This window comes from Brachypodium distachyon, chromosome 2 (assembly GCF_000005505.3).
Source record: "Brachypodium distachyon strain Bd21 chromosome 2, Brachypodium_distachyon_v3.0, whole genome shotgun sequence".
NCBI classification, from domain to species: Eukaryota; Viridiplantae; Streptophyta; class Magnoliopsida; order Poales; family Poaceae; genus Brachypodium; species Brachypodium distachyon.
Genome location: NC_016132.3, coordinates 14,231,169 through 14,254,203, shown reverse-complemented (window position 1 = coordinate 14,254,203; position 23,035 = coordinate 14,231,169). Strand labels below are relative to the sequence as shown.

The 23,035-nt window shown below is 54.5% G+C and overlaps 3 protein-coding genes across 3 annotated transcripts; 1 reads left to right on the top strand and 2 right to left on the bottom strand.

Moving 5' to 3' along the window:
* Positions 1-848: 848 nt before the first annotated feature.
* Positions 849-2,457, bottom strand: LOC104583092 (putative FBD-associated F-box protein At3g60710). Its single transcript, XM_024458747.1, has 3 exons — positions 1,915-2,457; positions 1,322-1,456; positions 849-1,205 (listed from the first exon to the last, which is right to left on the bottom strand). Exons 1-3 carry the CDS (start codon positions 2,455-2,457, stop codon positions 849-851), a joined length of 1,035 nt encoding a protein of 344 aa, XP_024314515.1.
* A 416-nt stretch (positions 2,458-2,873) lies between these two features.
* On the top strand, positions 2,874-4,529 carry LOC100827260 (F-box/FBD/LRR-repeat protein At3g26920-like). The gene is given in 5 exon segments (XM_024459886.1): positions 2,874-3,044; positions 3,047-3,712; positions 3,797-3,899; positions 3,902-3,930; positions 4,039-4,529. Coding segments are annotated over 5 exon segments (1,338 nt in total). The 5' UTR covers positions 2,874-2,876; the 3' UTR covers positions 4,411-4,529.
* A 2,459-nt stretch (positions 4,530-6,988) lies between these two features.
* LOC100826957 (F-box/FBD/LRR-repeat protein At2g04230) lies at positions 6,989-21,679 on the bottom strand. Its single transcript, XM_024458746.1, has 4 exons — positions 21,185-21,679; positions 20,519-20,653; positions 20,122-20,402; positions 6,989-7,043 (listed from the first exon to the last, which is right to left on the bottom strand). Exons 1-4 carry the CDS (start codon positions 21,677-21,679, stop codon positions 6,989-6,991), a joined length of 966 nt encoding a protein of 321 aa, XP_024314514.1.
* Positions 21,680-23,035: the final 1,356 nt, after the last annotated feature.

The window sequence follows — 23,035 nt, the reverse complement described above, 5'->3', positions numbered from 1 at the left end:
GTGTCCATGGCACCATTGCTCAGTTCAGGAAGGAGTTACTGTCGACGGCCAAGTTTGACCCTGAGCAATTACCAATTGTTTCTTATTTCTGAATCCAGTTTCATTCATGTACCTTGGACGAACAGACATTCAATCCACATCCATGATCTTTTCTATGATGTAATGCAACCTTGAGGCTTGTAAACAAGCAAGATATCAACTTCAACACTGCACCCAGTTCAATTAAAAACAAAAATTCATAGGGATTGATGAGACAGGCATGCCTGCTGCAACCCTGCTCCATAAAAGAAAAAAACATTGAAATAAAAATCTCAACTTAGCTAACAGCACAGGGACCGTTATTGTTCTAACCTGTAAGCCTACACAAACCAGTCTACACTTGGTGAAGGTAAACGATGGTTAATGAAAGAATCAAGCAAACGAAAACAAAAACGGATATTTGCTACATTCTAACAACCTTTGCAAACATTTAGAGTATCTCACTAAAGCTTTGATATAAGTAGCAAACTAACATGTCTGTGTGCTTAATTTTTTTTAATGAGTAAAAAGCCAAATCAACAAAGTAATTTAACCGGGCATCTGTGACCATAGAATCCTGGAAAATATGAACTTTTCAGAGTTTCAAATAGATTGATAATTGGAGATCAACATAGAGTAATAAATAAATGCCGACGAAATATTGCGACTTTGATTCACATCTACCAAATCCACCACTCAACATCTTCCTCATGTATTCAACCCAGCACCATTGAACTAATTCATAAATAATCTTTGAAGCCCAAATGTCTTGATCTTGTGCCATATAAAACTTGTGCTTTCGATAGAGGATGGTGCAATCTTTAGATAGTCTATTCAACTATGTCCCAGGGATCAGCCCTTGAGAAATCATGGCCATATCGATCATCCATGATTCCTGGCAAGGACCTACTGAGTTCAACACGGGCATCTTGAGAAGCCCTGTTCTCCACTTGCAACTGCCTACGGTGATATTGCCGTCGCTTGTCGCTGCGGTTGCTAATGACTTCAATTTTCATCTCCTTTAGAACTTTTGCATTCAAAATAATGAACTTTGCAAAGTCGACAGCTGCCTTGTTATTACCATTATAATTCTTTAACACCACTTTTTTGAGATGAAACTCAAGGCATTCCACTGGATCCTGTGGGTCATAGTTGCGCAAACTATCCATACCCTTTTCTGGGTATGACTGCAGATAAAGAAAAGAAGCAATGTAAGGAAGATGGTTAAAAGTTGGTAACAATCTACTACACCATAACCTGATGCTGATTTTTGACATCTAAAGCAAAAAATATGAATACTCACACTAACATACAACCTCTCCAAGCAAGGAAAGCACTTGAGGAAGTCAAAAACCATATTAAAGTTAGGACCAACAGAGTCAAGAAACAGAATCTTCATGGCGTGCATTTTGGTTGTCAAGCTGACAGCAACCTTTCCCTATAGAATAAGAATAACCAAGTGTAAGTAAGGATAATTGCCTCTCTATAGGAATGCCAAATGTAGGACTGACCATGCTGCGTGGACATGCTATCAGTTGTTAAACTCAATATTTGCAGTTTAGGTGCCTGGATTACCCGGATGGTCGTAGGGTGATGAAGTCCCTGCATGAGCCGGACGGACGTAGGACTAGACCATGGATGAAATGATATTAATTGCTCAAGGCAAGGGGCATTCTCAATGACAAACTCTTGAGAAGTGTGCCATGAAGGTTCAAAGATGATGCTCCTAATAGTTGGCGAGCTAATGCATAGACGACCAAATATTATACCACGTAACGAAAGGTTATCTAAAGTTGTGCATTCAGATAACATGTTGTGGAGAGAGTCCTCAGAGATGATGACTTCGCACAGGAAGAGCTGATTGAGGTGAGGAAAATTTGGAGAAGGCGGCACAACCAAGTTGGGGAATCGACATCTATGGAGCTTGACCGTGCAGAGCGTGGGCGCGAAGTGGAGCACAGCCGGAGGCAGTTTGTAGTGTGCTGGTCCAATGTTTGTGACCTCGATCTCCTCGAGGTTATCGAGGGATTGGGAGTGAAGCCATCCATCAATCTCGCGCCGACGTCCGGCGAGGAAGGCGAGGTGGAGCGAGATGCGGCGAGCGGGACCTTGATGATCCGATAGGATCTTGGAGACCACATCGGTGATGGTTTCTAGGTCGAGCATGGCAAGGTGATGGTCAACCATGAGGTTGAGAGGTGCGGAGCGCCAGAGAGGAAGCCAACGTCGGGAGCATACCTGTGTGCGCACGCCGTCTTTAGTAGGGAGGAGAAAAATTATGGTACCAAGGATGGCATCGGGGAGGCTGCTGATGAGATCCTCGAGGCTCCGCGGATCTTCAAGGTGGCTACCGCTCTCCGGTGGTTTTCCATGGTCATCAACCGGAATAGATCTGCCCCTCTTGAAAGCACGCAACGTTGCCGCCTCAGCCTCCTCCATCGGCGGCGGCTGGCTTGATGTAGGGTTTCGAAGGTGTGTGGTTTGGGAATTGAGAAAGGGATGAGCTAGGGATGGTATATTTGGATTGATGCTTAACATGACAATTGTTGGGCCAGGCCTAAAATTTGGTCTTGTGTCTGCCGGCCCACAATAAGCTCCAGAGCTGCGGTGGATCGGTTCCAGCCTGCGGCTAATCAACGGTTCCATCCATGCCCGTCGCAGATCAATCGGGTGCTCCAAAGCCACGCAACAAAAACAAATGGGCCTGACAGTCCATGGCCGCTAGCCCGCTAAAGGCCCACCGATCTTCGTCGTAGCCTCTTACTGTATGCTCTTTCCTCCGAAAGGATCGTGATCGCCAACAACTATTAGGAGCATCATCAGTGGCCGCCAGAAGCGGCGGCGGCGGCCAGCGGACCATGGAGGAAGATCACATCAGCGGGCTCCCGGACGACTTGCTGGGCGAAATCATCTCCCTCCTCCCCACCAAGTCCGGCGCCCGCACGCAGCTCCTGTCCCGACGGTGGCGCCCCCTCTGGCGGCGCTCGGCTCCCCTCAACCTGAGTACCGCGACCAGTTCCTCGATTTTAGCGAAGACCGCACCGCCGCCGCGGTCTCCAGGATCCTCTCGGCCCACCCCGGCCCCGCACGCCGCGCCTCGCTCGGCTTCATCTGCTTCATCCCCGACATGGACACCTGGTTCCGCTCCCCGTCCCTCGCCAACCTCCAGGAGCTCGAGTTCGCCTACATGATGCGTTGCCCCGGCGGCGGGGGCACGATGCACCGGCTGCCGCCGTCCGCGCTCCTCCGCTTCGCGCCCACGCTCCGCGTCGCCCTGTTCCGCAGCTGTCAGTTCCCCGACCTGGCGGCGCCGCCGCTGCCGCCCAATTTTCCGCGCCTCAAGCGGCTCGCCTTTCATCGCCTCTCGGATGACTCCCTCCGAACCCTGATCTCCGCGTGCACCGTCCTGGAAACCCTTTCGCTGGGACGCGTCGCCTTTCATCGCCTCTGCATCTGCTCTCAAACTCTCAGGAGCATCAGCGTCTATGCTCCTATGGACACCAAATTAGGCATCGTCACTTCTCGAGAGCTAGTCATCGAGGACACCCCTTGCCTTGAGAGGCTGCTGCCATTTTACCCGGACAGTACAACTGGTCCCTCGGCCATCCAGGTGATCTGGGCACCTAAGCTGAAGATGTTGGGTTTGCTCTCCCAAGACATATCCGCACTTAACCTTGGAAGGACAGTTTTTCAGGTACCAACGTGGTCGATCGTGCATTAGGGCATTCCAGATGCATGCTATTATTCTTATGTGCACACTTGTTCTTATGTTCTCCAGAAAATGATTGCCGTCAAGTTGATGACCAAAATGCTCACCGTGAAGACTTTGGCTCTTGACTCTGTTGGCCCTAATTTGGATGCGGTCGTTGACCTCCTCAGATGCTTCCTTGCTTGGATAAGCTCTATGTCCTTGTGAGTATTAATAATGCTTTGCTATAAATGTCAAAATTAGCCCTTGTATTTTTAACTTGTTAGAATCTACCTTTATATTGTTTCTTTTATTTTTCTACGTACATGCAGTTGCATATACAGAAGGGTTTGAATACTGTGCGGAGGAATTATGACTCCCTGGATCCAGTTGAATGCCTTGAGCTCCATCTCAAAGAAGTGGTGTTGAAGAATTACAGTGGTAAAAGGAGACCACATATTGACTTTGCGAGGTTTTTTATTTTGAATGCGAAAGTGCTAAAGGAATTGGAGATCGGATTTCTTAACAAACAAACCGACAAATGGGCGTGTTATCAACGTAGGCGGCTGCAAGTGGAGAATAGAGCTTCTCGAGATGCACGAATTGAACTAAAAAGCAATTTGCCTACGAAATTCACGCACAACAGGCATATCCATGATTTGTCAATGGCTGATCCCTTTGAAAAGTCATTTGTCAATAGGTAGAACTTGTGAAATAAAAATTTGGAGGAAAAAGCGGGCAAGCTTCCTTGAGAATCTCTTTGAAGATGCAATTCGGAGGGGCAAATAAGCAAGATTAAGATATATGTTAATCAGATATTGCATTGTGTTTGTCTCCAAAAGTCAATCTATTTTAAGGTCTGAAACTTTCAATCTCAATCTATTTTAAGCTCTGATAATTTCATATATTTGGCAATTTGTTCCTTCCAGAAATCTGAAGCAGGCACACATGTTTAGTTTGTTCGTAGCACAAATATGACACCAACTCATAGTTTGCTGCTTGGTAGATCAAAACTATGCTTGGGGCCTTGGGCATTCGAATTCGGTCCACAGTTGCGTTTCCATGTAGCAGAGACCGGATTTTATTTGTTTGCAATTGCATGATTCTTCATTAATTATCTTACCATCATGAAGTGTTTGATATGCATTTCTCTTTTTGAGCATATATTGTTGTATGTATCAATTCTTCCCCAGCATAGTGGGGGATCCCCATACTATCACAGGAGCACATTGCACGGAGATTGTGCCATAAGGTAGATGGTTAACCCGAGTCACAGGTTGTGACAGAGATTCGGCCTTGCATAACGGCTACATAGCATTTGAATTTGGAATTGTTGACTGATTGTATATGTATCAATTTGGAATTGTCGACCGATTGTATATGTATCAGTCCCCTTCTTGTAAGAGCCAGGGTATCCTTCACTTGCCATCACAACCACCATTGCAATTTCAGGCCACTAGGTTAGCTAAACCTTGCCTAATTCTCATTTGCATGCAGACAGCGGAACTTGTGAGAGATCGGATTCTAACCGCATCATCAGAACTGAGGAAAAGAAATGGAATTAATAGATCAATCCACAATCAGAATTTAACTAAAGAAATTACAGTTGACAGGTTCACTAGAAAAACTAAAACCAAGAAGAAACTTTTTGTGAAATTTGCATATTAAGATTCTTTGTTGCACTAGAGAAACATGAGGACATTTGTGAATAAGGAAAAAAAATCATATCAGCTAATATTTAAGAAAACATTTAAAACAACAAGGGCATTTTGGACTGTAACTATGAGTTAAAAATGCTGGATAGTTGAATCAAAGTTCTTACGCCTTTAAGCCTAAAAATTGGAGATCCCACAGATGTCAACATAATAGATTGTGCTTCTGCAATTACGTGGAACAACAATGTATCGATAGGTGGCACAAGACGATTAAGGAGGAAAATAATAGGCGTGCAAGTTTCAAAACAAGCAAGCTTGAGCAGTCAAAACAGCAGGATACATCTATTCTGTTTCGCAAGTAAATGTACATAACAATAAGACACAATATCTTGATGGCATTTGTAACGGATACACTCTGTTCCAATCTGAATGTAGTGGTTAATTTGTATGTGATGCCAAAGTTGAGTGGTATATTTGGAAGCTGAAAATGTCGAGTGCATTTGGACATCTAGGTAAATAGGGAATTCTCTCTTAATCAAGCACATTGTACATCAAATATATATCGGGAAAAAACTTGAAAAAAATATCCAGAACAAATAACATCTCAACAACAGGACTACATAACAGAGCAGAGAACTACTGGAGAACGCAAAAACCCGCTCTAAAGAAACAAAATGATCCCAAAATATGTGCAATGTTTAAATTGAATCACTAACTTGCCAACCGACGGAGGATCAACCTCCTCTTATCGTGTACTCAAACACTCCATAAGTCATCTGCAAAGTTTTTTTTTCTGGTAGAGATCTTTGGTTGGTATTTTAAAATGCATGAATTTAAAGCAGGTTAACGACATACCTTCGCATCATATTTATGCCCACGGCAAATTCCAGGGGTATACTATATGGAGAGCCACAAAATGTAGCAGCCAAATTTTCATGCATCGAAGACCTGAACCTACATGAAAGTTTTGAGTTAAAAAACGAGCGATTTGTTTAGTTTCCAAGAGCAATCAGAAAGATGGTAAAATGTTAGCAACTATTCAGTACACAATAACCTCATGCTGATTTTGACATTTAATTGAAGCAAGAAATTTGAACACTCACAATGACATACATACAACTTCTCCAAGCAAGGGGAGCACTTGAGGAATTCAACAACCATATCCAAGTTTTGGCCAGTAGAGTCATGTTCATGGTGTCCCTGGCAGCGAGGACATCACTGTCAGCTGCTCCACGCCGCGGCACGAGTAGAGGAAGATACCCGGTTATGGCCTTAACGCGACAGCAGCTACAAGGAAAGGTTATGAAGCTATATATGCAACCTGCAGGGTGAAGTTTCTGTGCCTGCTGGAGGCTTTGGCAGAGGTGATCGCTCGGAGGGTGTGGAGGAGAGCAATGGAGCCGGCTTGAACTGCTATATATCAGCGAGGCCGAGGGGATCAGCGTGGTCCACGCGCCGGTGCACCCCGATGACAGTGTCCATGACACCATTACTCAGTTCAGAAATGAGTTACCATCGACGACCATGTTTGATGCTGAGCAATTATCAGTTGTTCTTATTTGTTAATCCAGTTTCATTCATGTACGTTGGACAAACAGACATTCAATGGCCACATCCATGATTTTATCTATGATTTAATACAACCTTGAGGCTTGTAAACAAGCAAGATATCAACTTCAACACTGCACACAGTTCAATTAAAAACAAAGATCCATAGGGATCGATGAAACAGGCATGCCTGCTGCAACCCTGCTCAATAAAAGAAAAGAACATCGAAATGAAAATCTCAACTTAGCTAAGAGCAAAGTGACCGTTATTGTTCTAGTAACCTGCAAGCCTACACGGACCAATCTACACTTGGTGAAGGTAAACTAGATGGTTAATGAAAGAATCAAGCAAACAAAAAGAAAAACGGGTATTTGCTTGAGTACATGCTAACTCAATTTGCACCGAATTAGAGTGTCTCGCTAAAGCTTTGATATAAAAAGTAGCAAAATAAACATGTGTCCGTGTGCTTTATTTTTTTAATGAGTAAAAAGCCAAATCAACAGAGCAAATTAACCATGCATCCCGGTCAACAATATAATTAACCAGGCATGTGACCATAGAATCCTAGAAAATATGATGGAAATATGAACTTTTCAGAGTTTCAAATAGATTGAGTATCATAGATCAACATAGAGTAATAAATAAATGCTCACGAAATATTGCCACTTTGATTCACATCTACTAAATCCACCACTCAATATCTTCCTCATGTATTCAACCCACCACCATTGAACTAATTCATTAGGAATCTTTGAGGCCCAAATATCTTAATCTTGTACCATATAAAACTTGTGCTCTCGATAGAGGATGATGCAATCTTTAGACACCCTATTCAACAGTGTCCCAGGGATCAGCTGTCGCACCAGTGGCACCGGGGGTACCACCGCTGCGCGACGCGTGGGCCCCATTCCCGAGTTCCCGAGAAGGTTTCATCCCGGGCAACGCCTATGGGCAGCTCGACAAGCTACCAGCCCGAAAGTGGCTAGCGGGGCTTCGGGGAACATTCTCGCTTGGGCACCTCCCGGGAAGCTGCTTCCCGGGGGAGGTTCCTGGGTGCGTTGGGCCCGGGTGCTTCCCGGAGTCGACTTGCCGGGACGGGGGGTTCCCGGGCGCATGCCCCCGCCTTAGGCGCGGGGCCCAGTAGTCAGATCAACAGCGCCACGAGGGCACGTGGCGGGCGTGGGATGCGCGGTCCCACCAGGGCAAGGAGTAAGGCACACGGCTCAGTAAATGAGCCGACCGACGGGTCGTTACCCGTCCGATCAAAGGAACAGTGGCTGTCCAATCCTACCCTAGGGGTTTTAGACCCCTAGCGGCAGAGGTGGCATCCATGCATGCCACCAGCTCACCGAGGGGAGTTGTATGCCTCCCCGCCCGACACTTGTAGCCCATGCACCGCGGCACCTGTGGCATCCTCTTGAGTATAAAAGGAGGACCCACGTCAACGGTCAAGGGGTTCGGCGTGTGTTGAGTTCGGTTCCACGTTTACAAAGAGTGGTAAGGAGTGCTTAGCGAGTGAGAGGAAGCCCGGGAACTCACCCGGCAACTTGCAAACTCCTAATTCTAAATCAATACCAGCTCAGACAAGCAGGACGTAGGGTTTTACACCTCCGGGTGGCCCGAACCTGGGTAAAAAACGTGCGTGTGTTTGTTCTTGGATTAGCGCGCACTCTCTAGCACTTCCTTTCGCCGGCCCCGCCGGGCCTCATCGACCGTGCCGGCGATCGCCAGGGGCCCTGCCCCGACGCCCCTACCGAACCTAAAAGGGGCCGTGACCGCACACCCCCGGTGTCGGAGCACCGTGCGACGACATCTGGCGCGCCAGGTAGGGGGCGCGGGAGTGGAGTCCCTTGGTAACCGCCGGCAGCGTCGGCAGCACCAACGTCGGCCTCGCTTTCCTCACCAACGGGACTAGTCGCCATGCCCCCCAAGCGGGCTGGTGATCCACGGATAGACGCGCGTGAAGCCCCAGCGGCACACACGCGGTCGCACGACGTGCGGCCCGAATCGGGGGCTTAGGAGAATCCCGAGCCCTCGAGAGCAGCAACCACAGCTGCCTCCCCCGCCTCCTCGGCCGTCTGCAGACAATCGGCCAAGGGGACCGGCTGCCCCCAGTGCCAGGGCCAGTCGCGCGAGCAGGCATGGTGCCGCCCGTGCCAGTCAGCGAGTTGAGTCGCGGGCTAAGGATGCCCCGCGGCAACGGCACCAGGAGCACACCGCGTCGCGGGCAACCCCTGGGGGTTTGCACCCTGCGCACCCGGAGGCGTCCGGGACCAGAGCGGGACGCAGCCGTTCGGGAAACCGGCTACCCCCCGTGTGAACCTCGGCGGAAGCCATCATCGCCGCACGCGTCATGGTGCGATACGAGCCGGCGCATGAGACGTGGGGCGAGGAGTTGGAAGCGCCGCAGCAGCCGCAAGGCGAGGGCGCCCCGGTGGGCTCCGGCCGCGGGCAGAACCCGGAGCGCGGAGATGCGCCACCCACCTCACGACAGGGGGAGAACCCTCCCCCTCCGCAGGGAGGCCAAGGAGATGGGGGCCCGGAAGGGTCCTCAAACTCATCGCCCACCGTTCCAGGGGGCGATGCGCGCGGCATCCTTAATGCCCGCCAGTAGGAGGATTTGCGCCCGCGCTTGGAGCGCCGGCGCAGGCGTGAGGTAGAGCGCTAGCGCCCACAGGAGCAGGAAGACGTTCCCATGGGCCCCGAGGACGGCTGCACCGCGTTTACACGCGAGCTGCGGCGGGTGACGTGGCCCCGCAAGTTCCGAGCGCCCGCGCTCGGTACGTATGACGGGACCGCCAACCCCAAGGATTTCCTCCTGATCTATACGTTGGGCATGCATGCCATCGGCACCGACGACAAGGTCAGGGCAAACTGGTTCCCGATGGTCCTGAAAGGATCAACGCAAACCTGGTTGCTCAACCTGCCCGCCGGGTCCATTGCCACTTGGGCGGACCTGCGCGAGAAGTTCGTGAGCGCGTTCCAGGGCGGCTATAAGCGCCCGGGAACCATGGCGGAACTGCACACTATTGTGCAGAAGTCGGGAGAGACGTTGCGGGACTTCGTCAACCACTTCTCTAACCTCTCCTATTCCATCCCAGAGGCGGAGGCAGACACCATCATCAACACCTTCGCCATCAACGTCCTTGATCCCAAAATGCGCGAGAAGCTGAGCACGCATCGGATCCGGACGACGCAGGACTTGTACGCCCTAGCGCACAAATGCGCCATGGCTAAGGAAGGGCGCCTAGCGTCCGAGCTGGCAGCCAAGGCTGCCGCGGGCCCTGGCAAGGGCTCGCAAAAGAAGGGCTCCCACAAGCACAGCGGGAAGCAAGTCCTCGCTGCGGACTCAGGGGCTCCCGCCGCGAGGCCCGCAAAGAAGGCCTCGCCGGGTGGTGGGCCTGGCGGGAAGCAGGGCGACGCGCCCCGCTGCCCCATCCATAGTAACTCCACCCATGACGCGCAGAACTGCCGCGTTCTGCAGGGGATCAAGCAGCAGCGGGAGCAGCGCCATGAGGAGCGCCGCACCGCCGGTGCCTGCTTCAACTGCGGCAACATCGGACATCTCTCCCGAGACTGCCCGAACGACCTCAGAGCGGGGCCGAGGCCGGCCGGCGGTGGTGCCGGCCGGGATGAACCCCAAGGGGGGCGCGGTCAGCCCTGCGCTGGTCAGGAACGCCCTCCCCGGGGAAGCGACAGGGCACGCGTTGAGGAGCAGCGCGAGTCCGACTGTACTGGCGGTGACGAGCCGGGTTTCCAGGAGCCCCGTGGCGTCGCCTGTATCCATGGGGGAGCATACGCTCTCCCATCCCATGCCGCGGTGAAACGCCTCACCCGCGACGTGTGCGCACTGTTGCCGGATGCGGAACCGCAACAGCCGCTGAGGTGGTCGCACGTGCCGATCACCTTCAGCGCCGACGATCACCCGGCACGACAGTTGGGTTCAGGGGTAATACCCTTCGTCGTTTCGCCGATCATTAGCAACATGACGGTGACCAAGGTGCTGGTGGACAATGGAGCGGGGCTTAACCTCCTGTCCGCCAGGCTGATGGAAAAGCTCCAACTGCCGATGGAGCAGCTGAAGCCCACCGATCCGTTCTAGGGGGTGAACCCCGGGATCGTGCACCCGTTGGGACGCATCACGCTGCCGGTCACCTTCGGGTCCCGGGAAGCATTTAGAACCGAGCACATAGTGTTCGACGTCGCGCATACCCCGTTGCCCTACAACGGGATCCTTGGTCGGCCAGCGCTGATCAAGTTCATGGCGGCCACGCATTGCGCCTATGGCGTGATGAAGATGCCGTCCGTCTATGGAGTCCTCTTCATCAGGTGCGACCTCAAGGACGCGGCCTGGTGCGTTGGCGAAGTCGTCCGGGCCGCTGCCGCAGCTGACGCCGGGGACGACGGCTTGCCGGGCGATGTCCCGGCAACGAATAAGGCCCACGCTACCCTGCAAGAGAGCTTGCCGGGGGAGGCGCAAGCTCGAGCTCGCACCCCGGCAAGGGGCAGGGGCTCCGGGAGGAGGCCGCCAAGGCGAAGAAGCTGCCCCTCCAAGCCGGCGACAAGGAGCGCACCGTTACTGTCGGTGCAAACCTTACCGCCGAATAGGAAAGCACCCTCATCACCTTCCTCCGGGATAATGCCGACATGTTCCCTTGGGAACCGTCGGATCTTCCCGGAGTCCCCAGGGAGGTGATTGAGCATCGGCTTGCGATGCGCCCGGATGCGCACCCCGTCAAGCAGAAGGTCCGGCGGCAAGCACAAGAGCATAAAGATTTTATCAAGCAAGAGGTGGACAAGCTTAAGGCTGCCGGGGCAATCAGGAAAGTTCTATACCCCACTTGGCTGGCTAACCCTGTAGTAGTGCCTAAAGCAGGAAATAAGCTTCGCATGTGTGTAGATTTCACTGATCTTAATCGTGCATGCCCCAAGGATCTCTTCCCTGTACCCCGTATCGATCAAATAGTTGATTCCACTGCTGGTTGTGACTTGCTGAGCTTTCTGGATGCTTTTTCCGGCTACCATCAAATCAAGATGGTGGTCGAGGATGAGGAAAAGACACCGTTTATCACCCCGGTTGGCTGTTATTGTTATACGTGCATGCCTTTCAGGTTGAAAAACGCGGGCTCTACATTTCAACGCGCCCTGCACGAATGTTTGGGACCCCAGCTAGGCCGCAACGCGGAGGCCTACATGGACGACATCGTCATCAAATCGAAGCGTGGGGACTCGCTGATTGATGACCTGCGGGAGACATTCAACAACCTCCGCAGGATCAAGCTCAAGCTGAACCCCGATAAGTGCACCTTCGGTGTTAACTCCGGGCAGCTTCTGGGCTTCATGGTTTTGCACAGGGGTATACAGGCCAACCCGACCAAGATAGAAGCCATCGAGAAGATGGAGGCCCCCCGCAAGGTGAAAGATGTCCAGCGCCTCAACGGCTGTGTCGCCGCGCTGGGACGCTTCATCTCCAGGCTGGGCGAGCGCGCCCTGCCTTTCTTCAGGGTAATGAAGAAGAAGGGTCCGATCGACTGGACTCCCGAAGCCGAGGCGGCGTTCCAGGAACTCAAGCGGTACTTGAGGTCGCCGCCCGTCCTCGTCGCCCCCAAGCCGGGCGAGCCGCTGCTACTCTACCTAGCGGCGACGGACCAGGTGGTCAGCTCGGTGCTAGTCGCCGAAAGGGAGGAGGACGTCCCAAGGGCTGGGGCTGTGGAGCAGGGGGCTGAGCGGCCCCCGGCAACCGCCTCGGACCCGGGAACTACCCCTGAGTTGGCGACTTTGGCGCCACGGAAGCGGGCGCTGGAGTCGTCATCGAGTCACCGACAAGAGACCAGTTGAGGTTTGCAGTCCAACTCGACTTCGCCAACTCCACCAACAACACGGCAAAGTACGAGGGCCTGCTTGCCGGGTTGCGGGCGGCGGTCGCCCTCGACATCAAGCGCCTGGTTGTTCGCGGCGATTCCCAGCTCGTGATCAACCAGGTGAACAAAGACTACGACTGCCCTCAAATGGCATCGTACGTAGAGGAGGTCCGCAAGCTAGAACGAAAGTTCAAAGGTTTGCGCTTCGAGCACGTCAAGCAGAAGGATAACTTCGCTGCTGACGAGCTGGCCAAGATGGCAGCAGAGCGCCGGAAGCCTCCGGCGGGGGTGTTCTGTCAGAAGCAAGTGGCTCCTTCAGTCGCCCCCCAGCCGGCTGCCGGGGACACCCCTCCGGCAACCGAAGGAACCCCCGCGGCGGAGGGGGTCCATGCTGCTGACATAGCGGCATGCGTTGGCAGGGAGATTCCCCCCGGGCGGAAGAAATCGCCCGCTACTTGAAAGGGGAAGCACTCCCGGAAGACGACGTCGCTGCGGAACGGGTAGCGCGGCAAGCCAAGATGTACACTGTGGTGGATGGGGACCTCTACCGCAGGCGTGCGAACGGTGTCAAGCTGATCTGCGTGCCACAAGATGAAGGGCGCGCACTGTTGGAGGAGATACACCGAGGCACATGTTCACACCATGTGGCCTCCCGGGCTTTAGCCGGCAAGGCGTTTCGGCACGGCTTTTACTGGCCCACGGCCCTGGCCGACGCAGAATGGCTGGTGAAGACGTGCGAGGCGTGCCAGTTCCACTCAAAGAAGAGCAACTAACCGGCGCAAGCCCTGCATGTCATCCCCTCCTCATGGCCGTTCACGGTCTGGGGGCTCGACATCGTCGGCAAGCTACCGAGGGCGGTTGGTGGTTACGAGTATTTGTTCGTGGCCATCGACAAGTTCTCCAAGTGGGTGGAAGTGGAACCAGTGCGGAAGGTGACCGCCCAGGCGGCCATCAAGTTCTTCAGAGGCATTGTGTGTCGGTTTGGTGTGCCTAACAACATCATCACCGACAACGGCACACAGTTCACGAGCGCGGCGTTTCAAGCCTATTGTGAAGGCATGGGCACCAAGCTGCGCTTCGCGTCCGTTGCTCACCCGAGGAGTAATGGACAGGCGGAGCGAGCCAATGCAGAGGTGCTGCGGGGGCTTAAGACGAGAACCTTTCATAAGCTCAAAGGCCACGGGAAACACTGGGTCAAAAAACTCCAGCCCGTGCTGTGGTCCGTCCGGACCACACCTAGTCGGGCAACGGGCGAAACTCCATTCGCCCTTGTCTACGGGCAGAAGCGGTGCTGCCCCTCGAGCTCAAGCACGGATCTCCCCTAGTACGCGCGTACGGCGACACCAGCCAACACGAGCAAAGGGTCGACGATCTAAACTTCATCGAGGAGCTTCGATGCCGGGCTCCTGCGCGAGCCGCACGCTACCAGCTGGGACTCCGTCGTTATCACAACAGGCAAGTCCGCCCCCGGGGGCTCGAGAACGGAGACCTTGTCCTGCGCCGGATACAGGGAACGAAGGCCGGGAACAAGTTGACTCCGAAATGGGAGGGCCCCTTTCGGGTAGTGTAGGTGACCAGGCCGAGGGCTGTCCGACTGGAAACCGAAGACGGCTTGCCGGTGCCCAATAGTTGGAATATTGAGCACTTGCGCAAGTTCTACCCGTGAAGCGGCGGAGCCCGACCCTCAGGTGATGCCGCCGATGCATACCTCTCGAACTAGTGTAGCCGGGCAGCCCCCTTGTGTAAACCACTAGTTATTGTGAATAAAGATAAGTGTCTCGCCCCTGAGCTTTGAATTTGCCTTGTTTATTCGCGTGCTTCCCCATCTTCTGTCTCCTGCTTTAAGTGCACAAAGGTGTCTTTCTATACTTGGTTGTGAGCAGGGGGCTGTTGGAGCCTCAAAAACGTAAACCCGTTGCCAGACCGTTCCGGCATGGGACATGCCGTTGCCGGGCTTCCCGCAACGCGCATCACTGGATGTGTAGCTGCCGGACACCCCGCAACGTGCACCGCGCAGTCGCTGCGCTTGGGAATTGACATGATCACATCCAAGTCTGGCATCGACCCCTTTGTGCTCGGGGGCTGGGAGGCAGGAGGGGTTTCTCTGTGTTGCTTGGTGTATTTTCGTAAATTTCGAAAAAAAATGCAGCACCTCGGGCCTGGTAAGAATCTAACCTGCAGGAAAGGGTGGAATTTTGTGCACTGTGATGCCCATGGGCTGCCCACGGGTCGCACCATGCACCGGTGCCTTGTGGTGCGGGATGACCGCAACACAAGAGGCTCACCGCACTCCGAGGCTTCTAACTCGGGAGGGCGCCGCCACGTGTACCGCAGTCGCTTGGCATGCGTGGTGGCGCAGACTGTACCACGTTCCGAGGGAGGGGTGCCACGGGTACCGCGCGGGTCCGTCGCGCGCGGTGGCAAACCCCCCTCCCGTGCCTATAAAAGGCACGCCCTAGCCATGGAACGGCTCAGAGCGAAGCCGGGTCCGGGGCTGTTAAAGAGGGTGGTGCCACGGAGGGTGTGCGTGGGCTCGTCCTCGCTGTCGAACCAAGCGTCCAGCAGGGACTCGAAGGGAAACTTCGGGTCCCGGAGATGAATCTGCGGGAGAATTGTCCCGGCAACCTCCCAAGCGCAGTTGGCGACTTCGTTGGCGCCGTACTTGGCGATCCAGACGTCGAGCGCCCCAAGCTTCCCCACTAAGTCGGAAAAGAACTTGGGCACTGGGTGACCTTCAGCAGCTTCTCCGTCTCGATCTGCCGCTGCTCGATCAGCGTGCCGTGATGGAGTCGAGCGTCGTGCGCGGCCTTCTTGGCTTTGCTGAGGCGGCCCGCCAGCTTCTCGAGCTCTGCGGCCTTGGCCACATTGTCCTCGCCGGCCTTGACGAGCTCCTCCTGGACGACGGCTAGCTCAGTCTCAAACCTGGCCGCCCTGTCCTTGGCGAAGTTGAGCTCGGTCTCGTGCCGAGCCGCCGCTCTCGCCGCGTCCTCGGTGGCCTTGACTTGCACCTCCAGCATGACGCGGAGGCCTTGGATCTCGCCGCGGTAATTGGCGATCAGGACGCTCTTTTCGTCCAGCCGGGACTGGGCCGCCGCGACCACCTCGGCGTGTTCCTTCCTGGTCGCCTCGAGGGTGGCCGCTACCGAGTCGAGCCTCCCTTGGAGCTCCGCGCGCTGGGCCTCCAGTTGGCGCTGGAGCTCGGTCTCCGGGACCACAGGCTCCCGGGCGACCTCGAGGGCTTGCCGGGCCAGCCGCACCTCTTCTTCGGCAAGGCGCGCCTCCTCGCGCAACCGGGACAGTTTGCGCCGTTCTCTCTCCACGGCCTCCCGCACCTCGTCGAGCTGATTCTTGGCGGCGGTGTGGTGCTCCCTCACCTCGTTGAAGGAGGTGACGAAGGCCAATTGTTGGTCCCTGACGGCGTCCAGGAACTGGTGCCCCCGCTCGAAGATGCTCGGATCCCAGGTAAGGGGGTTCCAAGCGACCCTGGTGAGGGTGCCGAGGTCAGTACCGTGGAGAGCCGCCGAGGACGATGAAGCCCCGGCTGCTGATGTGGGGCTGGGCGCGGGGTCGCCAACTTGCTCTCGGGGGTCTTGCTGTCCTCCCCCGGCAACTTCCCCTGCGCCTGCACCCGGGGACCCTGGAGCTGGAGAAGCCCCCCTGCTTCCGGCGCCGACCGCGCCCGCAGTTACGGGCGCGTCGCCAGGCGCAGTCGCGGCGGCGGCGGCATCCACTACTGCCGCTGTGTCCGCCGCAGCGGGGCTGGACGTGAGAGCCGGTTCCGGCTCCACCTCCGCCCCCACGGCCTCGACGACCGGGTCGAGATTGACCACGGCCGCGCCCGTTCCGGGCATGAGCGCACTTGTGCCTGCAACAACGAAAGGCATGAGGATCAGCGAAGAGTGGCGCTATCGAAGATGTGCAAGGGTGACCGGCATGGTTACCTTGTGCGGCTGTCGGGCTTGCCGGGGGAGCCTCCCCTGCCTCGCCTGTGCCGCGGGAGCATCCAAGAGGCTTGCCGCGGGCGGGCTGCCGCTCACTGCGAGGGAAAAAGGAAAGGTACGCTCATGAGTTTGGCTAACAAAATTGCAATTGCAGAAGAGTGACGAAGACATACAAGTTGCCGGCCCTGCCTCCATGGGGGCTGGGTCGCCAAGGGGCACGCCCGTGTCGCTGCCGACCCCTGCGGCGATGGGATCGGCGGCGCCGCTGGCATCAGCGCGCGCCTTCTTGCTTGGTGTGCCGGGCGGGGAATCGCTCCTCGCCCTCTTGCTGGTACCCGTCGGCGAGGAAGACTTCGGGGGGTTACGCCGGAGCGCGAAGCCCCGGAAGACCCCCCCGAGCAGGTGGCGCCGTAGGCGCCCGCAGGGTCGTCGTGACCCGAAGAGCTCCCGGTGTCGACAGCGAGGCCGCCGCGGCACTGAAAGCCGAGCTCGCGGAGGCCCCCGCTACTGGGGCGAAGGCCGTTGCTGGGGCACCGGTGACCTCAGCAGGCACTGCCGCTGGCGGGGTACCGGCAGGCGCCCCGGGACTGGTTGCCGCCACGGTGCTGGCGGCTGCCACTGAAGCGGAGGCCGCCGCCGAGGCACCCGCGGGCCCTGTTGCCCCGGATGCCGTTGAAGTGCCGACGGGCGCCCCTAAAGCTGCCGCCGCCGCAAGGATGGTGGCCGCTGCCGGGGCGGACCTCGCCGTCGAGGAGAGGGCTGTGGCCACCGCAAATGCCCTCGATCTCTTCAAGATCAGGGGCGCGCTGTCGCTGCTTTCGTCGTCGTCCTCCACGGCGACGACCTTCGGGGAATCAACCGCCTGGCCCGCCTCGTCGTCCAGCGACTGGAGGGAGGGCCAGCTGGACTCGGATCCACCCCCGCTCTCCTCGAGCACCTGCTTCACACGGGCCGCTTGCGGGGAAGCGTGCGGGACCCGGGTGGGGGTGTCGTCCATCAACCCCCACTCGTTGCAAGGCGGGAAGGCGCTGAGATGTCGCTAAGCGCCTGGACGCCGGCATGGAGGGAGGAAACCCCCGGCAGGAACTCCGTTGATTGGAAGATCTCGCCGGAGATCCCCCTCACCCATGTCCTGAGGGTCTCCAAGTCCACGCCGTCCTGCTGGAGGCGTGTCCTATCCCCGGGACCCGTGTACATCCATGCGGGCCGGGAGCGTAGCTGCAGCGGGGCTATGCACCGATGGACGAAGGTGCGTGCCACGTCCACGTCGGTGAGCCCCGTTAGCCGTAGCGCCTTGATCTTCTCCACGAAGTGGGGAAAGGTCGGCGTCGCGGTGGTACCTATGCTGCCAACCGTTCTGGGGTACCGGCAACTCCATCGGCGGCTGGATGAACTCCTGGGGGCCCTCCACTTGGACCCAGCACCAGTCGCTCCGCCACTCTTTTTCAATCTTCTTCCCCAACCGGACGATGAACTCGGACTTCATCTGGTCGCGAGCGCGGAAGACCACCCCCGACGACATTGCCTTCGCGTTGTCAATGCGTGGGTAGAAGTAGTGACGGAAGAGCCCCACCGACGGCATCACCCCCACGAACGCCTCGTAGAGGAACTGGAAGGTGGCGAGGAGGAACAGCGACGTGGGGTGGAGCTGCGCCACCTGCAACTGGTAGGACTCCATCAGTGCGTGGAGGAATAGGGAGAAGGGCGGCACCATGCCGCAGAGGAGGAAGCGCGCGAACACCCGGAAGTCGTTGTCTTGGTGCCCGGCGCCCGCCGGGAAGATCTGTGTCTCCCCATGCTCGTTGAAGTTGGAGGCGACGGCGTGCCGGAGCTTCCCCAGCGCCTCGCCGTTGTAGCCGGGGCGGAAGAAGGCGACTGTGGCGCGCATCTCCCGCCTCTTCTGGTCCTTGGCGGCGGCTGCCTTGATTGCCGCCTCGGTCTTGCTCATCGCAGCCCTCTTCGAGGCTTGGACCTCGTTCCCATTTCTGGTGGTGGGGGGCGCCATGGAAATCGAGAGCGGAAGCTAGCAGGAGTGCAGGGATGCGAGATGCGGAAAAGGATGGAGGCAAAGGCAATGGGGGCAGAGTATTGTTCCCCTTTTTGGCAACAGTAATGGCTTTATAACGCCGGCCGTTTGGTAACGGCCGGTTCCGTACTCTACGGGTGCGCGGGGATAACTCCTAATCATTAGGAGTAACGCGCGGAGTGGCCTTAACTTCCCTATTTAGGGGGGGAGTTAGGGCGGAAATCACGCGTCCACTACTCCGTTTGTAACGGCTCCGTACACGGGGCGGCGAAGGGACGCGGGCCCGTGACTGATCAGGGCCTACGCGTCGGTTGAGGGCGTAGCCCGGCAACCGACCAGGGGGAAGGCTCTTCCGGAAATAGGTGATGCCGGCCCACGCCCGGGGGCTACTGTCGCACCAGTGGCACCGGGGGTACCACCGCTGCGCAACGCGTGGGCCCCATTCCTGAGTTCCCGGGAAGGTTTCATCCCGGGCAGCGCCTATGGGCAGCCCGGCAAGCTACCAGCCCGGAAGGGGCTAACGGGGCTTCGAGGAACATTCTCGCTTGGGCACCTCCCGGGAAGCTGCTTCCCGGAGAAGGTTCCCGGGTGCTTCTCGGGGTTGACTTGCCGGGACGGGGGGTTCCCGGGCGCACGGCCCCGCCTTAGGCGCGGGCCCCAGTAGTCAGATCAACAGCACCACGAGGGCGCATGGCGGGCGTGGGATGCGCGGTCCCACCAGGGCAAGGAGTAAGGCACACGGCTCAGTAAATGAGCCGACCGATGGGTCGTTACCCGTCCGATCAAAGGAACAGTGGCTGTCCAATCCTACCCTAGGGGTTTTAGACCCCTAACGGCAGAGGTGGCATCCATGCATGCCACCAGCTCACCGGGGAGAGTTGTATGCCTCCCCGCCCGACACTTGTAGCCCATGCACCGCGGCACCTGTGGCATCCCCTTGATTAAAGGAGGACCCATGCCAACGGTCAAGGGGTTCGGCGTGTGTTGAGTTCGGTTCCACGTTTACAAAGAGTGGTAAGGAGTGCTTAGCCAGTGAGAGGAAGCCCGGGAACTCACCCGACAACTTGTAAACTCCTGATTCTAAATCAATACCAGCTCAGACAAGCAAGACGTAGGGTTTTACACCTCCGGGTGGCCCGAACCTGGGTAAAAAACCTGCGTGTGTTTGTTCTTGGATTAGCACGCACTCTCTAGCACTTCCTTTCGCCAGCCACGCCGGGCCTCATCGACCGTGCCGGCGATCGCCGGGGGCCCTGCCCCGACGCCCCTACCGAACCTAAAAGGGGGTCGTGACCGCACATCCCCGGTGTCGGAGCACCGTGCGACAACATCAGCCCTTGAGAAATCATGGCCATATCGACTAAGCATGACTCTTGGCCCGCACCTATTGAGTTCAACACGGGCATCTTGTGAAGCCCTGTTCTCCACTTGCAACTGCCTACGGTGATATTGCAGACGCTTGTCACTGCGGTTGCTAATGACTTCAATTTTCATCTCCTTTAGAACTTTTGCATTCAAAATAAGGAACTTCGCAAAGTCGATAGCTGCCTTGTTGTTACCATTATAATTCCTTAGCACCACTTTCTTGAGATGAAGCTCAAGGCATTCAACTAGATCCCATGGGTCATATTTCCGCAAATTATCCATACCCTTTTCTGGGTATAACTGCAGATAAAGAAAAGAAGCAACATAAGGAGGATGCTAAAATTTATGCAACAATCTGCCACATCATAACTTGATGCTGATTTTTGACATTTAAAGCAACAAATACGAATACTTACGCTGACATGCAACCTCTCCAAGCAAGGGAAGCACCGGAGGAAGTCAACAACCTCATCAAATTTAGGATCAACAGAGTCAAGAAACATAATCTTCATGGTGTGCATTTTGGTTGTCAAGCTGACATCAACCTTTCCCTAGATAACAAGAATAAAGAAGTGTAAATAAGAATGATTGCCTCTATATAGGAATGTCAAATGTGCGATTGACCATGCTGCTACCTGAAAAGATGTTGCTCCAAGGTGGAGTGTGGACATGCTATCCGATATTAAACCCAATATTTTAAGTTTTGGTGCCTGAATTACCCGGACGGTCGTAGGACGGCGTAAGGCATCAAGTGCCTGGATGAACCGTACAGTCGTAGGACTCACTAACATATTGGATGAAACTAATCTCTCAAGGCAAGGGGCATTCTCAATGACAAGCTCTTGAGAAGTGTCCCATGAAGCATTGAACATGATGCTCCTAATAGTTAGGGAGCTAATGCATAGGCGACCAAAGTTTACAAAATGTAACGAAAGGCTATCTAAAGTTGTGCATTCAGAGAGCAAGTTGTGGAGAGAGTTCTCAGAGATGATGACTTCATATAGGATGAGCTGCTTGAGGAGCGGAAAATTTGGAGACGGCGACACAACCAAGTTGGGGAATTGACAACGCGCTAGATTGACTTTGCAGAGCGTGGGCGCGAAACGGAGCATGGCCGAAGGCAGTATGTATTGTGCCGCTGCCTTGTTGGTGACCCGGATCTCCTGGAGGTTATCAAGGGATTGGGAGTAGAGCCATCCGTCAATCTCGCCCCTGCGTCTTCCAAGGATGGCGAGGTGGAGCGAGAAGCAACGAGCAGGACCTTGATGGTCCGATAGGATCTTGAAGACCACATCGGGGGTGTTTGCTAGGTGATGGTCAGCCACAAGGTTGAGAGGTGCGGAGCGCCAGAGGGGAAGCCAACGGTGGGAGAGTACCTGTATGCGCATGCCATCCTTAGTGGGGAGGAGAGAAATTATGGTACCAAGCATGGCATCGGGGAGGTTGCTGATGAGATCCTCAAGGCTCCGCGGATCGTCGAGGCGACTGCCGCTCTCCGGTGGTTTTTCTTGGTCATCAACCGGAATAGATCTGCCCCTCTTGGAAGCACGCAACGCTGCCGCCTCCGTCTCCTCCATGGGCGGCGGCTGGCCTGGGATAGGGTTTCGATGGTGTGTGGTTTGGGGATTGAGGAAGGGATGAGTTAGGGATGGTTTATTTGGATTGTTGCCTAATAAACCATGCCAATTTGTTGCCATGTTTTTGGTCTTTGGCTGTTTTTTTTTTGGCATGCCAATGCCGTTTTGCCTGTTCTAGTTTGTTTTCTTGCCAAAAGTCGAAGGACTCATAGATGAACCAAAACTTAATTTGGCCAATAATTTGGTACCTGGATTTTCCGTAAGGTAAGCTGGACTCGAAACAAACATGTATGGACATTTAGCTCCACTGCATAATTAGGAGAATTTTTACCCATGTTACAAGTGGAGCACAAGATTGGTGTATAACTATTCGTGTCTACCACGTTAAGCTTGCAGCTCGCGGTGGATCGGTTCCAGCTTGCGGCTAATCAACGGCTGGACGTGGTTGCAGATCAATTGGGTCTTCCTGGCTAGGTCAACTCCTCACATCACGTGCTTCATAGCCACGCAACAAAAAAAAATCGGTAATGGGCCGGGCAGTCCACGGCCGCTAGCCCGCCTAGGCAGCCAGGCTAAAGGCCCACCCACCCTCGTCACTAGACTCTCGTACAGGATCGTGAATTCGTGATCGCCCCATTGAGGCGACTGTGACTGCACCGCCGCCGTGGTCTCCAGCACCCTCTCGGCACACCCGCAATGGTGTCAAACGGTGACAAGATTAGAAGATAACAACCAAGCAAATTGTCCATGGTATGCATTCAAGCCATTTAAATATAGAAAACCGATAAATCAAATAATTGTTTCTATTTTCGCAAGTCGTGTGAAAATGAAGTCGGGAAACTATTAACAATTTTGCTGGAAGTGTTTACATACAGAAAAAACACAACATTAAAATTTCAAATAATTTTGTTTGTGAAGTAGAAAGAAATAGTGATCCAGGCAAAGTATCCAGTGAAAACTCTCATTCAGTGCAAACCATGCAAACTTCATAAAAATCACATTTAGAATTCTAAAAAAATACCATATGTTGGGACTGTGATGTTCTACAAACCTGCAAAATTTCAAGTTCAAAATCAAAAGCATTTGGGAGAAATTAAAAGGAGAAATTTACAATGAATAGTGTCAAACACTGAAAAACCACTATTCATGCAGAATTTCTCTTTTTCGCTGCTACCAAACGAAATTGAGTTTTGGACTTGAAATTTCACACATATATAAAACATCACTTTTCTAACATATGTGATTTTTTTTTGAATTTTTTTAACAATTTTTGATGGAGTTTTCACGGTTTGCACCGTAGAGGTGGTTTTCACCAGATACTTCGCTTGTCTAAAAGGCGAAGTATCCGGTGAAAAC